Source organism: Carlito syrichta, unplaced genomic scaffold, assembly GCF_000164805.1.
Source record: "Carlito syrichta isolate Samal-C Ts95f unplaced genomic scaffold, Tarsius_syrichta-2.0.1 Scaffold121527, whole genome shotgun sequence".
NCBI lineage: Eukaryota > Metazoa > Chordata > Mammalia > Primates > Tarsiidae > Carlito > Carlito syrichta.
In genome coordinates this window covers 31,587-51,058 of record NW_007065623.1, presented here as the reverse complement: position 1 = coordinate 51,058, position 19,472 = coordinate 31,587, and the positions used below count along the sequence as shown (strand labels likewise).

The 19,472-nt window shown below is 39.5% G+C and overlaps 1 protein-coding gene across 1 annotated transcript; it reads left to right on the top strand.

Moving 5' to 3' along the window:
• Positions 1-17,476: 17,476 nt before the first annotated feature.
• LOC103249588 (vomeronasal type-1 receptor 90-like) lies at positions 17,477-18,420 on the top strand. Its single transcript, XM_008048219.1, is given in 2 exon segments — positions 17,477-17,735; positions 17,738-18,420. Coding segments are annotated over 2 exon segments (942 nt in total).
• The last annotated feature ends 1,052 nt before the right edge of the window (positions 18,421-19,472 follow it).

The following is a 19,472-nucleotide window of genomic DNA, read 5'->3' as shown; positions in this document are numbered from 1 at the left end:
ACCTAGAGGACATTATACTAAGTGAAATAAGTTCAAGAAAAATAATTACTGCATGATCTCATTTATATGTGGAATCTAAAGAAGTCAAACTCATAGAAAGAGTGTAGAATGGTGGTTACAGGGTCTGGGGAGACAGGGAAATGGGGAGATACTGGTCAAACAGTACAACGGTTGTGTCCTGATAAACCCATCCTAGGTTGAAAATATAAAGTCAAAAATTCATTTAATATGACCTAACTGGAGCCCTTCAACAAGATGGCAGCAGAACCAGTCAGAGAGTGAGAGTCTCTGCGCAGATGAGTGTGCGTAAAGACTAATCTGTGTCTATCTGTGTGTGCAAGTGGGTGAGGGAATGTCCAACTGAGGGGAGACCCAGGATCAAGCGCCAAAGCCCTCCCTGCAGAAGCAGCCACAATTAGCCACTGTCGCTGCTCTGAATCCGGCACCTGCCATGCACAGAAGGATCCGTCATTCCTGGAGCACCTCTCAGGAAAAGGCAGCAGAGATCAGCAGCCTCTTGACAATCAAATACACAAACAAAATATGACTTGAACTGATGTATGTTCAAATTTATTTTATTATTTTAATTTTATTTTAAAGATGTGGGGTATAATTCAGGATCAGGTACATAAGTGGTCATCAAACAGGTGAAGTTTGGGCCTCCTTTTGGTTCCCATTTCACCTAGTTTGGGACCAGGTATCCTTATTGATGTTATGTGCCTTCCCTCCTTCCTCCCCACCCTGGCAGTGTCCCATTACTGCCAGTCCCTTACTTATAGTCGTATGATAAATGTTCAGGGTCTGTTTACGAGTGAGAACATCCTTGTTTTTGTGATAGAACACCGAGTATGTTAGGCTCAAAATACATCCAAGTTGCTGAGAAGTCCATAATTTTGTCCTTTATTGTTCCATAATATTCCATCATGTATATGTGCCACATTTTAAAAATCCCGTTCACTTTTGATGGGCAGCATGGTTGGTTCCATGTTTTTGCTATTGTGAATCGTGGTGCAATAAACATCCTTGTCCAGGGATCTTTTTTGTAGAACTATTTGTGTTCCTCCGGGTATACTCCCAGAAGGGCTATTGCTGGGTCATATGGAAGGTCGATTTCTAGGTCTTTTAGAAATTGCCACACTGCTTTCCACAGAGATTGTAATAATTTACACTCCCACCAACAGTGTTAGAAATGTTCCCTTTTCCCCACATCCTCTCCAGCATCTGTTGTTTTTGAGTTATTAATGATGGTCATCCTGACTGGAATTAGGTGGTATTTCAGTGTGCTTTTGATATGCATTTATTTGATAATTAATAAGGCTGGGCATTTTTTCATGTGTCGGCTGCTCACACGTCTTCTTTTGAGAAATGTCTATTCGTATCTTTTGCCTGTTTTTTAATAGGACTGTTTGTTTGGTTGTTGTTTTTTTTTTCCTCTCAGCACTTTTGAATTCCTTATAGATCATGGACGTTAGGCTTTTGTCAGACATACAGTTGGCAAATTTTTCCCCATTCTGTGGGCTGTCTCCTCACTCTTGATAGTTTCTTTTGCTTTGTAGAAGCTTTTCAACTTGATGAGAACTCACTTGTTCATCTTATCTCTTGTGGCATGGGATTTTAGGGTTTTAATCAGGAATTGATTGCCTATTCCAAATGCAGGGTGTCTCCTTTCCTAAGATTCTTAAAGTTTGAGATTTTATACTTAGGTCCTAGATCCATTTGGAGTTGATTTTTGTGTATAGTGATAGTTAAGGGTCCTGTTTTATTCTTCTGCATGTGATCAGCTAGTTTTTCCAGCACCATTTACTGAATAGGTTATCCTCTCTCCAGTGGTTGTTGACGGAAGCTTTGTCAAACATGAGTTGGTTGAGAAGTAGAGGTTTTGCTTTTGAAATTTCTATCCTATTCTTTTGGTCTATATGCCTGTTCTTGTACCAATACCAGGCTGTTTTGATTATTGTAGCCTTATAATAAAGTTTAAAGTCTGGGAGTGTGATTCCTCCTGCTTTGTTTCTTTTGCTGAGGATTGTTTTGGCTATCATGGTCATTTTTGCTTCCATATGAATACTTCTGTATTGTTGATTCCAGTTATGAGAAGAATGATGCTGGTAATTGAATGGGTATTGAGTTGAATTTGTAGAATGCCTTGGGTGGGATGAACATCTTAACAGTGTTAATTCCTCCAGTCCAGGAGCATGGCATATTTTTCCATTTGTTTGTGTCTTTGATTTCTTTAAGCAGTGTTTTGTAGTTTTCATTGTAAAGGATTTTCTCTTCTCTTGTTAGGAAGATGCTGAGGTATTTATCTCTTTTTTTTTTTTGTATGTGGCTATTATTAATGGGATCATGCTTTTTATTTGGTTCTTTGCCTGTTTTGCTGTTGGTGTATAAGAATGCAACTGTCTTTTGCAGGTTTATTTTGTACCCTGAGATTTGCCAAAGCCCTTTATCAGCGCTAGGAGGTTTTTGACAGATTTTCTTGGGTTTTCAATGTATAGGATCATATAATGAGCAAACAGGGATAACTTAGCTTCCTCCTTTCCTATTTGGACACCCCTGATTTCCTTCTCCTGACTGCTCTGGCTAGGACTCACAGCACAATGTAGAACAGAAGGGGTGAGAGTGGGCAACCTTGTCTTGTTCTGGTTTTCAGGGGAAATGCTTCCAATTTCTGTTCATTGAACGGTGTGTTAGCTGTGGATTTATCATAGACGGCGCTCACTATTTTGAGATATGTTCCCTCTATGCCTAGGTGTTCAAGGCTTTTTATCAAGAAGGGATGCTGGATTTTGTTGAAATCCTTTTCTGTGTCTAATGATATAATCATGTGTTTCTTGTTTTTGTATCTGTTGATGAATTAAATTACACTTATGGTCTTGCATATGTTGAACCAGCCCAGCATCCCAGAGATGAAGACTTCCTGGTAATGGTGGATAATTTTTGAGATGTGTTGTTGGATCCTATTTACCATTCAAAATTATTGTTGACATTTTTGCATCTAGGTTCATCAGGGATATTGGCCTATAGTTCTCTTTCTTTGTTGTATCTTTACCCGGTTTGGATATCAGTGTGGTTTTATCTTTATAAAATTATTTGGAGAGAGTTCAGTCTTTCTTGATTGCCTGGGATACCTTCAGTAGGATTGGCATCAGCTCCTTCTTGTATGTTTTGTAGAATCCTGCTTAAAAGTCATCTGGTCCAATTTTTTTATTAAAAAGATGTGGGGTACAATTCAGGGTTAGGTATACAAACATTGATTATGCAGGTACCCTTGTTGATGAGGTATGTCCCTCCTTCCCCTAGCAGTTTCCCTCAACTGCCAATCCCAACCCCCTCTCCTAATAGTTTTCCACTACTGCCATTCGCTTTCTTATAGTATTATAATTGTTAAAGATCTGCTTATGGGTGAGAAAGTATGGTTCACTGTTCTTTGTTTCTGTGATAGATCACTGAGTATGATGGACTCTAAATCCATCTAAGTTGCTGCAATATCCACGTTTGTCTTTCTTGATAGCTGCATAATATTTCATTGTGTATATGGACCACATTTTTTTAATCCAGTCCAGCTTTATGGACAACATGGTTGAATCCATGTTTTTGCTTTTATGAATAGAATTGCAGCAGACATACATGTGCAGGTAACTTTTTTTGTAAAATGATTTGAGTTCCTTCGGGTATATTCCTAATAGGGGAGTTGCTGGATCACATGGAAGGTCAATTTCTAGTTCTTTCCGAAATGGCCACACTGTCTTCCAAAGAGGTTGTACTAGTTTGTATTCCCACCAGCAGTGTAGAAGCATTCCTTTTTTTCCGCATCCCCGCCAGCATCTGTTGTTGTTTGTTTTATTAATGATGACCATTCTTACAGGGGTTAGGTGGTATCTCAGTGTGGTTTTGATTTGCATTTCTGTCGTGATGAGTGAGGCTGAGCACTTTTTCATGTGTCTGTTGGCTGCCTGTATGTCTTTTTTTGAGAAGTGTCCTTTCATGTCTTTTGCCCACTTTTTAATAGGACTGTTTGTTTTTTTTCCTTTCAGCACATTTGAGTTTCTTGTAGATCCTAGATGTTAGGACTTTGTCAGATATACAGTTGGCAAATATTTTTTCCCATTCTGTGGGCTGTCTCTCTGCTCTCTTGAAGGTTTCTTTTGCTTTGCAGAAGCTCATTAGTTTGATGAGGTCCCATTTGTCTATCTTATTTCTTAAGATGGGCACTTAGGGTCTGAATAGGAATCAGTGCCAGTTCCAATTTCCATAAAAGTGTTTCCTGAATTTTCTAGCATTCTTATAGTTTGAGGTTTTCTGTTTAGGTCTTTGTTCCATTTAGAGTCACTTTTTATGTATGATGATAGGTAGGAGTCCTGTTTCAATCTTCTGCATATGATCAGCCTGTTTTCTCAGTACCATTTACTGAATAGGTACTCCTCTCCCCAGTGGTTGTTGTAGGAGGCTTTGTCAAAGATGAGTCAGTTGAGAAATTGAGGCTTTGCATCTGGAATCTCTATCCTGTTTCCTTTGTCTATATGCCTGTTCTTATACCAATACCAGGTTGTTTTGATTACTGTAGGCTTACAGTAAAGTTTGTAGTACCTCCTGCTTTTTTTCTTTGACTAAGGATTTTTTTGGCTATTTGTGGTCGTTTATGGGTTTCCATATGAATTTCTTATTGTCATTTCAGGTCTGAAAAGAATGATGTTGGTAACTTAATGGGTATTGCACTGAATCTGTAGTTGTCTTTGGTAGGATGGACATTTTAACAGTGTTGATTCTTCCTATCTGTGAGCATGGAATATTTTTCCACTTGTTTGTGTCTACTTGGATATTTTTGAGCAGTGTTTTTTAGTTCTCATTGTAAAGGTCTTTCACATCTCTGGTTAGGAAGATCCCAAGGTATTTCACTTTTTTGTGTGGCTATTGTGAAAGGGACTGTGCTTTTAATTTGGGTTTCTGCCTGCTTGTTGGTGGTGCAGCTGTCTTTTGCACATTTATTTTGTACCCTGAGACTTTGCCAAAGTCCTTTATCAGTGCAAGCAGGTTTTTGACAGATTCTCTTGGATTTTCAAGGTATAGGATCATATCATCAGCAAAGAGGAATAACTTGACTTCCTCTTTTCCTATTTGGATACCTCTGATTTCCTTCTCTTGTCTAATTGCCCAAGCTAGGACTTCCAACACAATTGAACAAGAGGAGTGAGAGAGGGCAGCCTTGTCTTGTTCCAGTTTTCAGGGAAACTGTTTCCAGTTCTGTCCATTTAGCAATATGTTAGCTGTGGGTTTATTATAGATGGCACTTACTATTTTGAGGTATGTTCCTTTTATACATAGGTGTTTGAGGGTTTTTATCAAGAAGGGATGCTGGATTTTATCAAAAGCTTTTTCTGCATCTAATTATATAATCATATGGTTCTTCTTTTTACAACTGTTGATGTATTTAATAACACTTATGATCTTGCAAATGTTGAACCAACCCTGCATCCTAGGGATGAAGCCTACTTGGTCATGGTGGATGATTTTTCAGATTTGTTTTTGGATCCAATTTGCTAAAATCTTATTGAGGATTTTTGCATCTATGTTCATAAGGGATATTGGCCTTTAGTTCTCTTTTTTGTTGGATCTTTACCCAGTCTTGGTATCAGGGTGATGTTAGCTTCATAAAATGATTTTGGGAGAATTCCATCTTTCTCAATTGCCTGGAATGCTTTCAATAGAATTGGTATCAGCTTCTCCTTGTACATTTTATAGAATTCTGCTGGAAAGCCATCCGTTGCAGGGTTTTTTCTTTTTTGGGGGGTGGGGCTGTAATTTTCGCATGACAGAGTCAATTTCCTGGGTTGTTATTGGTCTATTTAGTGTCTCAATGTCTTCTTGTTTCAACCTGGGGCTGTTGTGTGATGTCAGAAAGTCCTTCATTTCATTTAGGTTATCAAGTTTGTTTCCATATAGGTGTACATAGTAATATCTGATAATCCTATGTATTTCTTCAGGGTCAGTTGTGATGTGATCTTTTGTATTTCTGATTGGGTTTATTTGGGCTTTTTCTCTCTTTTTCTTGGTCATTCTGGCTGGGGTTCCATCAATCTTGTTAATTCTTTCAAAAAACCAGCTTTTTGTTTTGTTGATGTTTTCTGTGATGTTTTTGTCTTCTATGTATGCGAATCACTAAGTGACTAGGGGTTGGTGTTCTCATCTGATGTCTTGTGGGGGTTCTCTGTATCTCATGTGCTTGACTGGTCGCATCTCTGGTGAAATGGGGAACGGTTTCTGGGATTACCTCCTGGAATACTTGCTCCAAGTTGTTCTCCATTTCCCTTTCTTCTTTAGGGATACCAATGAGGTGTAGGTTTGACCTCTTGATATAACCGCACCTCTCTTGTAGACCTTGTTCTTTCTTTCTGAGTCTTCTTCTATGTTTTTTACAGATCTGGTTAATTCCATGTTCTGGTCTTCAAGTTCTGAGATTCTTTCTTCAGCTAGATTAGTTCTGTTTTCCTTGCTTGTCATCTTGTTATTTATCTCCTGGATGAAATTTTTATTACCAAAATCTCTGTTACAAGTTTTTTCAGTGTTGCATCTTGTCTTTCTTAGGTATCATTCATCTTTCCAGCCATTCCTTAGTACCTGTCATATTCTGGGGCCAGTTGTTGGTGACATCCATTTTTGGGGCACCAAGATCTGATTTTTCAGGAGTTTTATCTTTGCTACATTTGAAATTGCCTGAGGTCTTCCTTTGGTCTTTGCTCGTTTGTGACAGATCTCTTGTTTTTCTCCTTAGTTCTGTTATTCAGTGACAGTGGGAGAGGCTATCCCTTCTGATGTTTGCCCAGTCCTCTATTCTTCCCTGATCTGGGCTCTGGATTTGTTCTATTTTGAAATAGGATGGTAGATAGGAATCTTTGCTGTCTCTTGTAGTGTTTGAAATTTGAATAAAGTAGGAGATGGGGTGCTAGGATTCAGAAACTAGTTGCAGATGGCAATGTTCACTTATTGTGGTATATGTTCCCTGAGACCAACTTCCCACCACCACTCTGTATGACAATGCAAAGCAGAAACCAATGCAAGAAAACATTTGAACACACACACACAGAGACATACACCTACACCCCAAAACAAACTGGAATAACAACAAAGTGAAACAAAATAAACAACAACAAAAAAAAACAAGAAAACTAAACACACACACACACATGCCTAGCACAAAGTGAATAGAGAAGAAAAACAGAAAGATCAGAGGAAAAAGAAAAAAAAAGGAATGCAGATCAAATCCTCACACATATATTGACACATACCTTAAAGTATAAGGAATGAAAATTTAAAAATCCAGAAGGACAAAACAGCAAAATCACACCAACAACAACTACGAAATTGAAAGATGAACACTCAGTTATTCACATAAACACATAAACAGAAAATGACAAATAAAAGAAAAAAGAAACAAAAAGAAAAAAATTTGAGGGGGATGCAGATTAAACCCTCACATACACATTCATGCACAAAGAAAAAATATTCAAAAAATAAATGAACGAACAGTCAAAAACTTTAAAAAAAATTTTTTTTAATTGAAAATTTTTTTTAAATCTGCCTTCTTGTAGCAGGCTCCATAATTGTTTCTCTAATCAGGTCTCTCCTGCAGAGCCACTTCTTTCACTCTTTCCTCAGTGTCCGAAGCTGGGAAGGAGGAGGGACAGCAGAGGTGGTTGGGGCTGCAGTCCTCACCTCCCACTCTCGTATGTTCAAGGAGATCTCCTCCTGTGGGGAGGTACGGGATTGTCTCTTCCCCAGGTATGTATTCACCTGGGGTACCCCAGCCAGGCCTATCCTGGAATGGAGTTCTCCTATTGTGACTAATGTCCAGGCTCTGCCTGAGTTTGTCCCTCCCAGTTGTGGCCCAGCTGTGTAGATCTGAAATTCAGAGGATTGCTGGGGAGCAGGGGTTTTGGGTCAACCCAGGACTTACCACTGATCTCTTTGGAGTTCCTCCTCATCCTTTTCTGGCCACACCCTTTGTCCCATGGCTGGATCAAGGTAGAGGGTGGGGCGCCTGGTACTCAGTACTCATTAGGTCCCTCCAAAGTTTGTGCTTTCAGGATATTCCTGCTGGGTCACATCAATCCCTGAGTAGTTGATCCGCCAGTCACAGAGATTGGGTTTGTTGCTTCGTAGTGAGCAATTCGGAGCACTTTCCTGCCCCGTCTTCAAGATGGTGGGGTGCCTCTCATGCCCTCTTTTGTGGAACTTTGTCTCTGGACTCCCTTTGCAGCTTCTGCCTCCAGTGCCCTGCCAGGTGCTCCAGTGCCCTGCCAGGAGCTGAAGTGGCAACTTGAGATGTGTACACCATTTCCTAAAGTGTAGGAGCTGTCATTATGCAGGTGCTACATATTTGTATTGCATTTGGGGCCATTTTAGGAATTCCTGACAAATGAAAATAAATTGGCCAGGAGCCGGCTGTCTCTCCTGCTGCAATGCTAAGGGAAAGCCCGGGACAATGGTTTCTCCCCACTGCTTTTTCACAGAAAAACTTTTGTCCATTGTTTTAAAAAATAATGGCACTTGACTTCTGCAACCTGAGAAGAGTCAGGGATGAAGCAGAGAAGCTGCCGGACAAGCTGTTGCACCAGGGGCCTGGTCACTTGCTCATGAGCTCCCACTTTTACAGTCTCTCCCAGGATTTTCTTCCCCGGGGGGGTTTGTTGATTTAAAAAAAAGAAAGAATTAAAAAGAAAGTGGCCCTCGGCTTCTGCGTCCCAGGAATTGCTAGGGTCCAAGCCCAGCAGCTGTGGCACCAGCCGCTGCACCAGGAGAGCCCTGGCCGCTAGCTCCCTAGCCCTCACTCAGTCATCCACTCACATGGGCACTCACTCACCAGCACATACACAAAATTTTCCATACACTCCCCCACACCGGGACTCCCATAGTCTGACTGGCTCAGCTGCCATCTTCCCAACCCCCCCCCAATTTAAAAAAAATAAAATTTCACTCTGTTGCCCAGACTGGAGTGCAGTAATGTGATCATAGCTCACTGCAACTTCAAACTCCTGGGCTAAAGTGATCCTCTCACCTATGTCTCTTGAGTAACTGGTACTATGAGCATACACCACCATACCCAGCTTTTTGTTTTTTTTTTTTTTGGACATGGAGTTCTTGCTATGTTGTCCAAGCTAGTCTTGAACTTCTGGCCTTGATTGAATCTCCTGCCTCAACCTCCCAAAGTGTTGGAATTACAGGTGTGAGCCACTATGTCCAGTCTATCTTAGGATATTGTCTAAAAGTGATAATCATACTTCTATTTGTATAGAATACAGTCTTTACAAATTCCACTATGTTTAAGATGTAAAACATGCTTGATTAGCCAACAATCTTAGTTAATTATGTTAGTATAAGAATAAGATATTTTTTATGACCAAGACATACCCCTTTTTGTTTTCAACAAAAATAGAGGCTAAAAAAGGGACACTTGTTCAAAACTGGGAATATAGGCAGGACTAGGGGACTTAATGACTGCCTTGCTTGTAGATCACTGCTTTATGAAAAGCAGAACTTAGGTGGCTGCTGTGTTTGCTAGATGGACCCCTGGAGAGCAGCACATTTGAAGCTGCTTGGCATGTGTTTTTACCACCCCACATGAATTTCTATTTGCTGCTCTGCCTGTCTGATTAGCAGCCACAGATCAAGTGCTCATATTCCTGATCAAGGACAGTGAGGGAAGACCTGGGTGGTGGATCCTACATGTCATAGACTGGGTGAGCCCAACCTGCCAATAGACACAAGATGGTTTGTGGCACTTTTTAAAGCCAGTAGCCTTGGTGGTCTGTATTTAGTCTAGCTAGGTACATAATAATATATTTTCCTGAGCATCTTACTTTCATCTCATAGAAAGTCTGAATTGATAGAAACTTTTGTCCCCTTTCTGATTCCCTTCCTAGTGAATTAAATAAAACAAAAAAAGTTGGAGCAAAGGTTGCGAGTTGCTCAAGACCAACTTGCCTAACATTTTTTGCCTTCATGGATGATCACATTTGAAGCCTGGGGTTCCTCTACTGCCAGAGAAGCCTCTGGTCACAGCACTTGGACCCATCATGATGTACTTCTCCTTTGTTGCCCTGGAGTACTCAGGGACTGGATTTCTCAGAACCTCAGTCACAGAATATGAAAGGTTCCCAGCAACTTGAGATGTGTACACCATTTCCTAAAGTGTAGGAGCTGTCATTATGCAGGTGCTACATATTTATATTGCATTTGGGGCCACTTCAGGAATTCCTGGAAAATGAAAATAAATTGGCCATTAAGGGATTTTTCTGCCTTCACCCATGGTTATAAGGAATATTTTTTATATGAAGTTTAACATGAGACAGAGCTTGAAACCTGAAACTACAAGCTTGGAAATCATACATGGTATTGGCATATACAACCAATACTACTTGGAAACCATGTGCTTCAGGTGAGAACAGACTTGTGGATGAGAATACCCATGACACATTGTATGGGGAGGACACTCAGAGCCACTGTGAACTCACAGGAGGCACCAGGAATCTCTCACCCAGAGTAGAGGCATTACAAAGTACGAAATGGGGTTGGACTAATTTGATCTTGGGATCAAAAGGAGAGAACTTGGTATGGTCCACATGACTGTGACTCTTATGATCCTTCTTGCGAATGTGGCAAAGGAACTTGGAGTAAAGTTTTGAGCACAGCTCTCCCAAGATTGTTATTATCCTGGAGAGAATACAGTAAAATTAAGAGGCAAGTGCATGTTCCACTGGGAAGTCCACGGTTCTGTGCTCCCCAGAGGGATCTTGACTCCTTTCTACAGATGCTACAATTGCAGGCCTGCAGAGAGATGAGGTAAGGACAGTCTTTCCTTAAAACTATGCAGGTTCTTCTTGAGTGTGCTGAACCCCCCACATATCTGTTGCCTTTTTATTCCACAGATAAGGGATTAGTATGCTGCCAGGGTCCTAGGCAGGTCATGAAAGGATGTAAATTGGGTCTCGTGATGAGGTTTTGGTAGCCTTGGGTAGACAGTAGCTTAATAGTTCATACCTTAGAGTATGGTTTCCTTATAAAGCAATGGAGATATCTTCTTCTTAATATATTTAGTCCTTTATGTAGTAACTCATAAAAACTAGACCATTTTTATGTAAAATAATTAATTATAGTTTTTCTTTTATTTCCCTGTTAAAATAACTTTCATATACTTGGTTTATCAGTCCTCAAGTTACATATTATTATTTTACCTATTATTTAGTTGAAAATTTTATTAATTCATATTCATCAGAGAAGGGATTGTATTTTTTTACTTGAGATGTTCATTAAATACACTGTTTTGTTTCTGTCATCTTTATTAGATTTACTAGTATATATAATAAATTTGTGATTTAAAAATAAATTTCATTTTAAGAAGAAAATGAGATACTCTATTCAAAATCACATAGAGTTTAACTTCACATTCCTACAAAACATCTACCTGTATTTTTTCATAAAGTTCTTTCTTGTCACTGTTTTTATTTTACAAATTTCAAATTGATGGTGTCAGCACTTAAGCTTGAACTCTACCAGTTAGAAAATTTCAAATTAGAGGACAGTGACAGTGAGGCAACAATTACATCAAAAATAAATGAAAACAGAGGGTGATGATGTTCATGTCTCTTGACTGGTTACAAAGGAGCTAAAAATATAATCCCCTGAAACTTGATGAGGAGAAAGAAAATAATGTTCATTATCTTTTCTCCTTGTATTATGCATTTAAAATACCACTTCCTCTTCCATTGATAATGGACATACCCAAACCTTTTTAGTTTAGATGAAAATTTAGAACAAGAAGACTCCGATCTGTCCTTCACCTATTTGCCTAGGTTTATGATTTTTTGTGTGTTTTTTTCCAAATTGTATTTTTTCATGCAGTTATTGTGAACAGATAACTGTGAACTAATCTCCTGTTCTTGTTACAGAGATACAAGACTCTGATGATTTTAAAAAATCAGAGCTGTTTAGCAAAAAATCCAGATGTAATTCTTATTTCATTTTTGGAATTATCAGGGAAACCTGTTCTCCTGAAGGACTGTTTGGGTTTCCTGGTAATGACAGTTTAGTGTTTGTTATGAAGTACCTGTGGGGTTTTCTGTTTTGTTTTGTTTTCACTTTAGATTAATACTCTTTTCTCCTGATTTTTCTCGATTGACTTCAAGATATCAAGACTATAAATATCCTAGCTGTAAGTGTGCACCCTAATCTGTACTTTATAATTCTTTCTGTTTGAAAAAACACAAAACAATGGATAATTCTCACTCACTTTTTAAAAAATAGTTGCCATGCATTTACCCAAATGTTCTGCAAGTTTTTCTTCTTTATTCTCCCAGGGTTTATACACTTCACAATATTCCTAGCATGGCATACTTAGCACTGGTTGGTGATAATGCTGCCTTTCCCGACTATGCCAGCTGTCTCTCTTGTTCTCCTCATAGTTTTTCAGCTAGGATTGTGTTGAAAAGTAGAGCTTGTTTTCTAATCTGCCCATAGTCCTAGCCCACACTCGTATGTGCATAATGAAAGTAAATGATAATGGTGACAGAGATAGTGAAGGTGATCTATATGGTGATAGCAAGCCAAGACATATGCCCTTTCGTGTTTCTAAGGCACTTGGCTAAGCCCTGGGCATAAATATTACAGATCATCTCAATCCTAGGAAGCATGCATGATCACGCTCACACTGCAGGTGAGAAACAGGTGTGCCCTGCTTTCTGTCCTTCTCCATGGAACCTGTCCACCCCCACGGGTACAAGCACCCAAACTGGCATGAGGGTGCTGATGGATTCCCTCCTTCCCTTCAGTTCTCCACTGCTCTCCTGAATGATGGCTCGGGTGCGGTGACCTGAGCATCCATCACTAGCTTGCGGCACTTGATGGTGCTGTGTATCACAAGACTGTCCATGATTTGGGTAATTACAAAACAACACAATGTCTAAATTGAATGCTTCCTTTAGCTGGGTATTAATGGGAATCTTAATGGGGTTACATTCCCTTTGAGGGTACCCTAGCCTGTTAAAAGAACTCCTGGTAGTGACTTTTCAAAATGAATTCACTGATTCCTCTTTGACATTTCTTTCTTTTAAAAAAATTTTTTATAGTAGTCAACAATACATCTTATGTATGTAATCTCATATGTATCATATACATATAAAGCTCTTTGGCATTTCTTAGTCCATGTAAGTTGCATTTTTTCCCTAATCTGCCCACTTAGTGCTTTCTTCCTCTTTTACAACATGGCCTGAGTGTGACCTGTCGCAGAACTTTCTTCCATGTTATCTTCCCTGTAATTTATGCTATCATACTAAGAGTACTGAGTCACTCTGAGGGCAGTTTGTTTTCTCCAGTGAGTCTGATGGGATTTTTGCGCTTGGTACGTCAGGCAAGCCAGGTGCCATCTCAGCATCAACCGCCCCTAAGAACTGTCTTTAGGGGTGTGGGCCACCTCATCCTGTTGATGGCAGAGAGTTGTTTTTTCTGTCCCCTGGTCTCCTAAGCTGTGCTGTGCATATCAGGTGGTGAGCATGATTCAAAGGGTGTAAGACGACATGCTAAGAAGTTTCCTTTTAGTTTTTTTAAATGAAATGCTGGCTGGGCTCGGTGGCTCAGCCTGTAATCCCAGCACTTTGGGAGGCTGAGGTGAGAGGATTGCCTGAGCCTGGGGGTTTGAAACCAGCCTGGGCAAATTGGTGAGACTTTATCTCCACAGTAAATCACAAAATCTAGCTGGGCGTGGTAGTGTGCATCTGTAGCTCCAGCTACTTAGAAGGCTGAGGTGGAAGGACTGCCTTAGCCCAGCAGGTTGAGGTTGTGGTGACCGTGAGTGTACCACTGCACTCCAGCCTTGGTGACAAGAGTGAGACTCCAACTAAAAAAAAAAAAAAATGAAATGCTTATATTATCCACAATGTATTTTCTGTAAAAATAATATATGGCACAGAAATAGCTGTATGCCTTTCTTTATAATAGCTATAAAGATACAGAACAGCTATAAAGATATAGACATTTGGGAGTTGTATTTCATGAATAAACCTGTGTATAGTCCACAAAATCCAGAGACACTTGAATGATTCGATGCTGACTTTCTGTTGTCTCTCCTGGAGCTCCATGGAAGCTAGCATAAGTGAGTACATGTGAATGCACCAAATTGTGCCGATTCCCTGTATAAACCCTCTGGACAGAGGAGATCGTCTCTTCTGTTTCAAAGAAGACTGACCAGTCTTAGGTAATGGCCCATGACATCCTACATGTTGAGGTAACTTTATGGCATTTGCACACATCTGCTGTGCCTAATCACTTATGTTTGTAGGGCTGCAGTCCCCCAAGTCATGCTGAAAATAGTGGAGTCTTATTTCCTCAATTTATAGATTATTAAAATATACTATTTGACAAGTTTTACAATGTTATGTATATGCAAGACTCAATTATTTTAAAAGAGAATTAAAGCCTATACTTCAGAGAAATAACATGAGAATATAAGCTTATAATTTTGATTTATTTCAACTCATTTGTTTAAATGCTATCTCTAAATATTATTATTTTCTATTTAATGTTATAACTTTAACATATCTTCAGGATCTATTTGGTAACTTACATGAAATACATGTATAGGCAATATGTGTATGTCATGAAAGTACATGAAGACAAGGAAGCCCAATCAGGGCCATGTGCTTAAAGACAGCATGGGCCCCATGCAACTCAGACACAGCTGGATAATTAGATTCATACTTTTTGTTCTTTCTCCCAGACTTATCATAGGAGGAAGCTAATTTACTAAATGTGTGAATGGAGAAAATTGTATTCCTTTACTTGATCAATTCTTTGGAAAATGATCAGCTTTTTCTAATTCTTACTGTGAAATTTCTATTTTATATATCAAAATTTCCAAAGTTTTTAGACCACATACCCACTGAGGTTTGAGTTCTTAAGTGCAATCCCATGGTCAGGGTGCCTAATCATTTCAGCCTCCCGTTAGTGACTTATGTTTTAGAACTAATGGTCCGAGTAGCTGTGAAAACAAGTTAGCATCAAACTCTTGACATTCAGATGGTAAATCTGTAAGGATATGTCTGGGCCCATATTACAATGTTATACTCTTCATATTATAGCCATATAAAGGTTTGAATGAAACTATATGCAGTTGGCCCTCTGTATCCCTGGGCTCTACAATCCTGGATTCAACCAACCGTGGACTGAAAATATTCAGAAAAAAAATTGTGGCTGTACTAAACACGTACAGACTTTTAAAAATGGTCATTCCCTAAACAATACAGTATAATAACTGTTTCCATAGCATTTATACTATAATAGGTATATAGGTAATCTAGAGATAATTTAAAGTATACAGGAGGATGTTCACAGGGTTTATGCAAATACCACACCATTTTATCAAAGACTTGAACATCCATGGATTTTGGTATCTAAGGGAGGTCCTGGACCCAATCTCCTACAAATATCAAGGAATGACCATAGTTACATTGTATGGGAAACCATTCCATGAGTGAGTCATCACCAAATCCTCTAGTATAAATTTTACACTTGTGCCCCATAACTCTGAGAAAATACCCTTTCTTCCTTGAGAAAGGAACTCAAACTCCTACAGAGAAACACCTTTACGATGAAGATGGTCACTTGTCTTTTAATGAAATTTGTAGAAAGAAATCATCCCAGTCTACTTAACATGTGGTTATACTTGCCACTTTGATTGCACATGCTTGTAATTGAGTGAGAAGAAATTTGGAAAGCGATGCTAGAAATAGTCAGCAACTGGACTCTGCTGACTTTGTCTAGTTTTTTCTGGCATAGGTTTCTAAAATATGTAGGATGAATAGTTATCTTGGGGGATTCAAGAAAATACATACATTCCATTAGTGTCCTATGAATAGAGATTGTTAAGACTCTACTATTTTGGTATTTGTTTCTCTTTAGCCTTTAGGCTGGGACAGAGCTGGAAAATGATTTTAGAAGCTGCATTAATTCTATAATATGAATTCTATATATGAGGAGCTACATAATAATAAAATAATAGCTAACTTTCCAAAGAGATCATTATATGCCAGACACTCTTTGGTGCTTAGTGCATTTACACACATCATATCTCTAGGAGGTAAGTAATATGGTCATCCATATTTTACAAATGCGATCATTGTGTTAATTGACATTTCAGGTCCCCCACTTAATAAATGTCAGATTAAGCCGGGCTGGGTGGCTCAGCCTGTAATCCCGTGCCTTTGGGAGGCTGGGGTGAGTGGATTGCCTGAGCCCGTGAGTCGAGACCCGCCTGGGCAGCGAGACCTCATCTCTACAATAAATCAAAAAATCAGCCGGGCGTGGTAGCGCATGCCTGTAATTCCGGCTACTTGGAAGGCTGAGGCGGAAGGATCGCCGGAGCCCAGCAGGTCGAGGCTGCGGTGGCCAGGAGCGGCCACTGCACTCCAGTCAGGGCGACAGAGTGAGACTCCAACTCAAAATAAATAAACAAATAAATAAATAAATAAATAAATAAATGTCAGATTAGCCGGGGTCGGTGGCTCAGCCTTCTAATCCCGCGCTTTGGGAGGCTGGGGTGAGTGGATTGCCTGAGCCCGCGGGTTCGAGACTCTCCTGGGCAACTTGGCGAGACCTCATCTCTACAATAAATCAAAAAATAGCCAGGCGTGGTAGCGCACACCTGTAGTTCCAACTACTTGGAAGGCTGAGGCAGAAGAATCGCCGGAGCCCAGCAGGTCACGGTTGCAATGGCCAAGAGCGGCCACCGCACTCCAGTCTGGGCAACAGAGTGAAACTCTAACTCAAAAAAAAACAAACAAAAAAAACCAATAAATGTCAGATCATAGATGTAAATTCAAAATGTCTGACTTTGGCACACACTTAACATCCTGTGTGATTTGAATATTTGGTCGGGCAAAATGTAAACCAGAATGAAGATGGAACTAAAATAATATAATTGTGCACAAATTATCCCATGAACACCCTTTACTTGGGAGGATTTTATTTCCAGACTTAGGCGATTCTCCTCACCCAAATTGAACAAAATCATAGAGCTCTTGCTGTGAACCAAACATTTTTATCAGGTTTCTACAGGTACAAAGGCAACTAAGACATTGCTCCTGACTTTGAAAACTAAAAAATGAGGCCGAACAAGGAAATACTTTGTATATAATATGGCAGTTGTATTGCAGAGGTACTATGGGAGTCCAGCAATGAGATACCCAGTCCAGTCATGACAGAGAAGTTCGAGGACAGGGAGAGAGCTGTGATACATCCAGGAGCATGTGAAGATGGGCTTCCGTGCTGAAGGGGGAAACGGCATTTTGGGGTCAGTCCATATATTTTGATGACGGCAGTAGAGATGAATGAACTTGGTTGAGATGGATGCAGGTGGCAATACGTGTGGTAAAGATAATTCTCCTTGCTTTTCTCTTCAGAAATTTTCTACATGCTGCTTCCCCTTACAAAGATGAATGGAAATAACAAACTCTCCAGTTTTCTTGCCATAAGAGAGGCCTTTTTCTCCGAAGTCAGCATTGGGATCTTAGCCAATGCCTTCCTTCTTCTCTTTCACACTCTCACATTCCTGCTCAAGCACAGGCCCAAGATCACCGACCTGACCATTGGTCACTTGTCTCTAATCCACATAGTCATGCTATTAACTGTGGGTTTTATAGCTACAGACATTTTTGAGTCTCAGGAAATTTGGAATGACATCAGGTGTAAGTTATCTACTTGTACAGGTCAATGAGAGGTCTCTCCGTTTGTACCACCTGCCTGCTGAGTGTCCTCCAGGCCATCACCCTCAGCCCCAGAAGCTCCTGTTTGTCAAAGTTCCAACACAAATCCTCAATCCACAATGTGTGTTGCTTTTTTTCCCTCTGGGTCTTCAGTATGGCCATTAATGGTTGCTACATAGTCTCGACTGTTGCCACCCCGAATGTGACCTCAGACCATCTCCTGTTTGTCACTAATTCCTGCTCTCTTGGGCGCATGAGCTACTTCCTCAGGCCCTTATTCACCACACTGCTGACCTTCCAGGATGTCTTCCCGATAGGGCTCATGGTTCTGTCCAGTGGATACATGGTAATTCTCTTGTACAGGCATAAGAGGCAGTCCCAGCATCTTCACAGCACCCATCTTTCTCCAAAAGCATCCCCAGAAAAAAGGGCCACCCACACCGTTCTGTTGCTCATGAGTTTATCTGTGGTCATGTACTTTTTGGATTGCATTGTGTCCTCATCCTCAGGAATGTTGTGGAGCAGTGATCCCGTTCGTCATTGTGTGCAGATGCTTGTGGGCAATGGCTATGCCACCATCAGTCCTTTGGTGCTGATGAGGACTGAGAAACGAATGTTCGTGTTCTTAACATCCATGTGGGGGAAGGACAGTAAACTCTTCATTATCCAATAACGGAAAATGCCTCTTAAAATGAGCAACTACTTTGTCTTAGCGTACATGACATGCTCTGGGATAATTCAAATATATGGGGTTATGCTTTTTCTGTTAAACATACTTTTTATACACATTGTTGACAAGTACATAATAGATTATAAATAATTTTGCCTATAACTATCTAAGAAAACATAAGCTTCTAGTCATGCCATAAGAACTGCAGATCGTATCCATTTCAAATTCTAAAGTGACAGGAAATAGATTAGTGAGATCCTGGGGATGGATCAAAGGACCAAGAAGGGGCAGAAAGAAGGCATTACGAAGGGGCACAGAGAAAATGTTACGGGTGATTGTGACTATACTTTCACATGTGTTATATATGTTTGTATTAATCAATTTGCAAGTTTTCATATATACAGTTTAATTTTTGTCAGTTATACCTTAAGAAAGTTGTTTAAGAACAAATTGGAAAAATGAGAACATAAAACCTGGATAAACAATTTTATGACTTTAATAACTGATCACATAATATATGTGTAATGTGTCTATAGGTGTGCACAGAATTTAAGTAACTTTTTATGAGGTAATGTTTGAACATTGGCCACATACAAGATTGGAAAACATCTCTACATATTCCATAAAATAAAATGCTTACAGTCCTTATTCTCTAGACATAATTTAATAATATCAGCAAATGATAACAAAAGGGCAGCAATTCAAATTATCCATCTTCTTGCAAAATCTATCAACCCTTATAAAAAACTTATGTATAAATTCACAAACGAAGCTGGGTAGTGGGAAGCATAATAGAACATGAATTCAAACCTTTGACTCTACGTGCTTGCTTTGAAACCAGAAAATCAATAATTACAACCATTCCTATATCTTTTTTTAATAGCATAATGATTACAATACCCAATTTTGGTATTATTTCACTCTTTAAAAATTAAATAGGATCATTAAAATTGTTATTTTATTGTATAGCGTAATATTAGAAGCAACACAGAATTCACACATCACAAATTTAGAATTTCTCACAAAACACTTTTTTTCTGCAATATATTATTTGT